Here is a 4,315-nt window from a genome sequence, read left to right as displayed (position 1 = left end):
CCGGATTTGTTCACGTCGCAGGCGGAGAAGAGTCGCATGAGACTCGGTCGGTCCATGGTCGACGGCGGTTTAGGAAGAAACATATACAAGTACAATAAAAGTTAAAAGTTGTTTCCACCTAAACTGGCCCACGATGACGATGAGTGTTTGGTCTGGGTCGTTAATCGGGAGTCTCCGATTGGCCCAGGTCCTGGTGGAGGAGGGTCTTCAGGTCCATGGTCCGGCAGCAGGAGCTGAGATGATCAGCTGTTCTCAATGACCATAATCATTCAAACCGAAGCCAACTTCTGTTTGTCTTCTAGGTGTGTGTGTGTTCCTCGGGCTGCTCCTGACTCCACCCTCGGATAAACGTTGAAAAACTAAGTCAAATAAAGCAGCCAACTACTGCTGAGCAGCAGCAACAGTTCGTAGAGTAGAGCAATGTGGAATTATATTTGTGTTTGGCTCATTTTTATTCCGAGAAAGTTAATGATCAAACACAGGAGGGTAACTATTAAAATAAACTAACCCAACCTACCAGAAACTGACGTTCCCTGACCAATCTGGATGAATTACGTTACCGGATTAAATTCGATTTTACTTCATCAACCGTCCTTTACTTTTTTTAAGTGTTTGTGTCAGACCAAAACTAAATGAGTGTTAAATAATAAATAAATAATCCCAACCTACCAGAAACTGACGTTCCCTAACCAATAAATAAATAATCCTTAATTTACCGTGGTATTCTGTGGACATTTCAACACGTCACTAATTAAAGATATTTTCAAAATTTATTTTACTGATTTTTCTCATTTTAATCATGGTGCAAAAAATGATCCTGAGTGACTTTAAATAGAAAAATTATCCATTTGATTTTTATTTGAAAAAAAAATAAAATAAAGTGCTTTTTATACATAGTACAAAAGAAAAAAACAGTCGTGATGTATTATACAAAAAAAAAATACATTTCACAATATTATTACATTGGCAGCTGAATTTACAAAATGTTTTTTTTTTCCCCACACATACTTATTGTTTTATACTGTACATATTGATGAAGGTTCGACAGTGGAACATTAGTGGTTGTTTAAAGACATTTACTGTGAAGCAGAAACACATCAGTACCTGTACACACTCTGTACTGCAGTACTGATGATAGAACCGGTTCATTATTTTTTTTGTGTGTGTGTGTTTTCAGAAACAGTCACAGCGCGAGTCGTTCAAACTGCAGGACCAGGTCAGACACCAGCAGAGGACCAGGTGTGTGTTTTTAATGTGGCAGCTTTTAAACCTATCTATGACAAGGATTGTCGTCATTTTCTGCAAAATGTTGTTTAAAAAAATGTGGCTTGGTACAAAGGAACGTCAGTCAAATTGTAAAAAAGAAAAATAAGTGCATTTTTTTAGCTGCTAAAGATGTTTTTCAATAACCCAAACAATGAAGCCTATTAAAAAAGTTGACATATATGTAACAACATTGTCATTTTTAATTATTATTGTCCAAAAATAAATTAGCCAAAATTAGCTCTGTAACTAGCCAAAACGTTAGCATCAGCTGCAAAAAACAACAAATGTAACAAAATAAGAGGAATGTCAGGAAATGCTTTACCTTGAGCTCAATGTTGACTTAAACATCAGCCTGAAAAAAAAAGAGAGAAGCAAAAATAATATTAAAAACTCAAACCAATCATGAAACCAATGGCCTCTGCAAAAAAAAAAAACAACAGTGAATTTCCTTCCCTGCTACAAGAATTACAGACAAACTCTTCTGTGAAATTATTTTACAAAAAAACTGTGACATAATACTCATCCTCTGTTACTCAGTATTTTAAAAATTAACCAGTGTGTGTTTGTTATTTTTTTTAATGTGCTACGATTTAAAGAAGGAATGTGAGTCCCTGACTGAAGTTGAAGTCACCACCGTACAAAAATAAAATAAAATAAAATCAAGACCTCAGGAGCACATACTGAACACGGTGAGTAGTACTACGGGGCATGTACTGCACTGTACTACACAGCACTGTACTGTATACTAGTATGTCTTACTCCTGGTGGTCGGCAGGGCCGGACCTTCTGCCAGGTTGTTCTACTGGACCGTGGTTTCACCGACGGCCGGTCAGATTTCAGACCCACTACCTGCATTTTACTAAGGCTTTTCAACGTCGTGTGCAAAATCGTATGCCGTCTGAGTGGAGAGGCGGGACTTCCTGCTGTTTATATCTGACTTCCTGCTGTTTAGATTTTATTATCTGGTCACATGGCATTTCAAACACAAAGTACAACTTTTTACATATTTCATACTGAAAAAAAAAATGTTTTCAAGTTACTTTTGACTCTTGAATTTGGTAAAATATCGATGTGCTTTTTTTATAGTTACAGTGGATACAAAAACATCTTCGCAACTCTGTAAAAATAGGTTGTTTTTTTCATGTAAAACGATGACAAGAGATTTAATTTCAGATACTAATAAGATGAACACATGTAAGTCAAAACGTTCTGACTAAAATGGGATGTCCGATATTATCTTTCTGCCGATATCCGATATGCTAATATTGTCCAAACATTTCTGATTCCGATATCAACCAATACCGATATAGGCCTGGTGATATTTATTTATTTATCTGTACAAACCACTGTATGAGAATGAGATTAATTAAATGAGCTGCACTGCTGCCATCTAGTGACTGTCACTTTAATCTACAGCTGTTTTTTTTCCCCAAACTTTTTTAGGTCCTACATCATTTGGTGAAACCCAGGCATTGAGTTATCAGGATTTTGACGAGCGTGGACATCTGTCTGTGTTGAAATTAAAACATCGTAACTTCATCGCTTTACTCTGCGATGGAGCTAGTAAAAAAAAAAAAAAAAAAAAGTGTACGATGAGACGTTTTCTATCCACTGTAATCCCAAAACCCAGAGATGGAATCTTTATCCTGATGTCTGTTAGCAGAAGAACTCAGGTTATTGCTTTTATGGTCGGCTTTTAGAACCATTGAAGCGGAGCAGAAACAGACGGCAGTATTTCCATTCACTCAAATTCACTCGTCACTTCATTAATCATGAATGTATCAAAAGTGAGGCTGTACAGACGGGAGTTATTTAACTGTGGACATGAAGACGGTGACATATTCCATTAAGATCTCCCTGTGAGTGAAAGACATGGAGGACATCAACACCTGCTGCAGCGAGACACACAGTCATCAGTCACAACCACAGTCTGTTAACGAACTAGGAATTCATTCATCAATTCAGTCATTAATTTAATCTTCTGCACTTAACCCCAGCCTCCATCAGGTGGCAGCAGGGCTACAGCCTGGATATAATATCTTCTAGTTTAAACAACCTCATAATTGAGTAAAATCTCAGCCTGTTTAGTTGAAGACGACGCTGATATACTGGCAGGAATTGAAGAAAGACACTCACAAAGATCTTCTTCAACAGCTCTGATTATCTGTTTTTTTTTTGTTGTCATAGCCATCTGCTGCCACCTAGCAGAAGAGAATTTAATTGTTCTGCCTTTTATGTTTTGACAAGCAATAAATCAATAATAATTTTCAGGCCAATTAAGTGAAGTTGGATCATTTTCCACCAGAGGGCCACGACACAGAGGTTGGGAATCACTGCTCTAGTCCAACGTGAACAGACGAACAATTCACACTGACATTCACACCTAGAGTCAATTTAGAGTGTAAAAAAATTAACCCTATCCCGACCTCCACACACATATACACACACACACAATGTGGGGGCGGCCATTTTATATTGAAACCTTGGCAGCACTTTGTAACAGACAAACTAAAGGTGCAGTTTTTTTTTTTTATTAACTGTATTCATTTAGTGTTAGCAGCTGGTATTAAACCAACTCACTACAGACAGACGTCTTACTGTAAGGCAAGAGTGTAATCCACTGTGGGGGGGTGGGGGTGGGGGGGGCATTATTTTAATACTATTGTTGTGGGGACATTTTTCAGGTCTCCACTGAACGAGAGGGTTTTGTGAAGGTTGAGATTGAGTTTAGAGTTAGAGCAGGAATCAGGATTAGTGTGTGTGTGTGTGTGTGTGTGTGTGTGTCACTGATTGTGCTTTCTCAGTCTGGAGGTGAGGGTTCCTCTGTTTTTCCTCACTTCACATTATTGACTTTGCATAGACTGCCTTTCTCAGCATGACAATACCTGGAATGAAGTATTTTCCCTTTTTTTCACATTTGGTGTTAAAAAAAAACAATAGGAATATTCATGTTCACTACTAAAACACACACACACACCTTTGTTATTTAAACTGTACAACATTTGCGTTTCCAGGTGTGGCGAAGATCTGAAGATTCCTTCCGTTTTAT

The 4,315-nt window shown here is 37.7% G+C and overlaps 1 protein-coding gene across 1 annotated transcript in view; it reads right to left on the bottom strand.

The window, feature by feature from the left end:
- The window catches only part of rasef2 (RAS and EF-hand domain containing 2), a 12,549-nt gene extending 11,959 nt beyond the window's left edge, over positions 1-590 (bottom strand). The window contains exon 1 of the mRNA XM_025056293.1: positions 6-590. Coding sequence (XP_024912061.1) covers positions 6-83 — 78 coding nt within the window. The 5' untranslated portion in view covers positions 84-590. The remainder of the gene's footprint in view (positions 1-5) is intronic.
- Positions 591-4,315: the final 3,725 nt, after the last annotated feature.

This window comes from Cynoglossus semilaevis, chromosome 6 (assembly GCF_000523025.1).
Source record: "Cynoglossus semilaevis isolate Cse_v1.0 chromosome 6, Cse_v1.0, whole genome shotgun sequence".
Taxonomy (NCBI): Eukaryota; Metazoa; Chordata; class Actinopteri; order Pleuronectiformes; family Cynoglossidae; genus Cynoglossus; species Cynoglossus semilaevis.
This window is presented reverse-complemented; position numbering and strand designations above follow the sequence as displayed.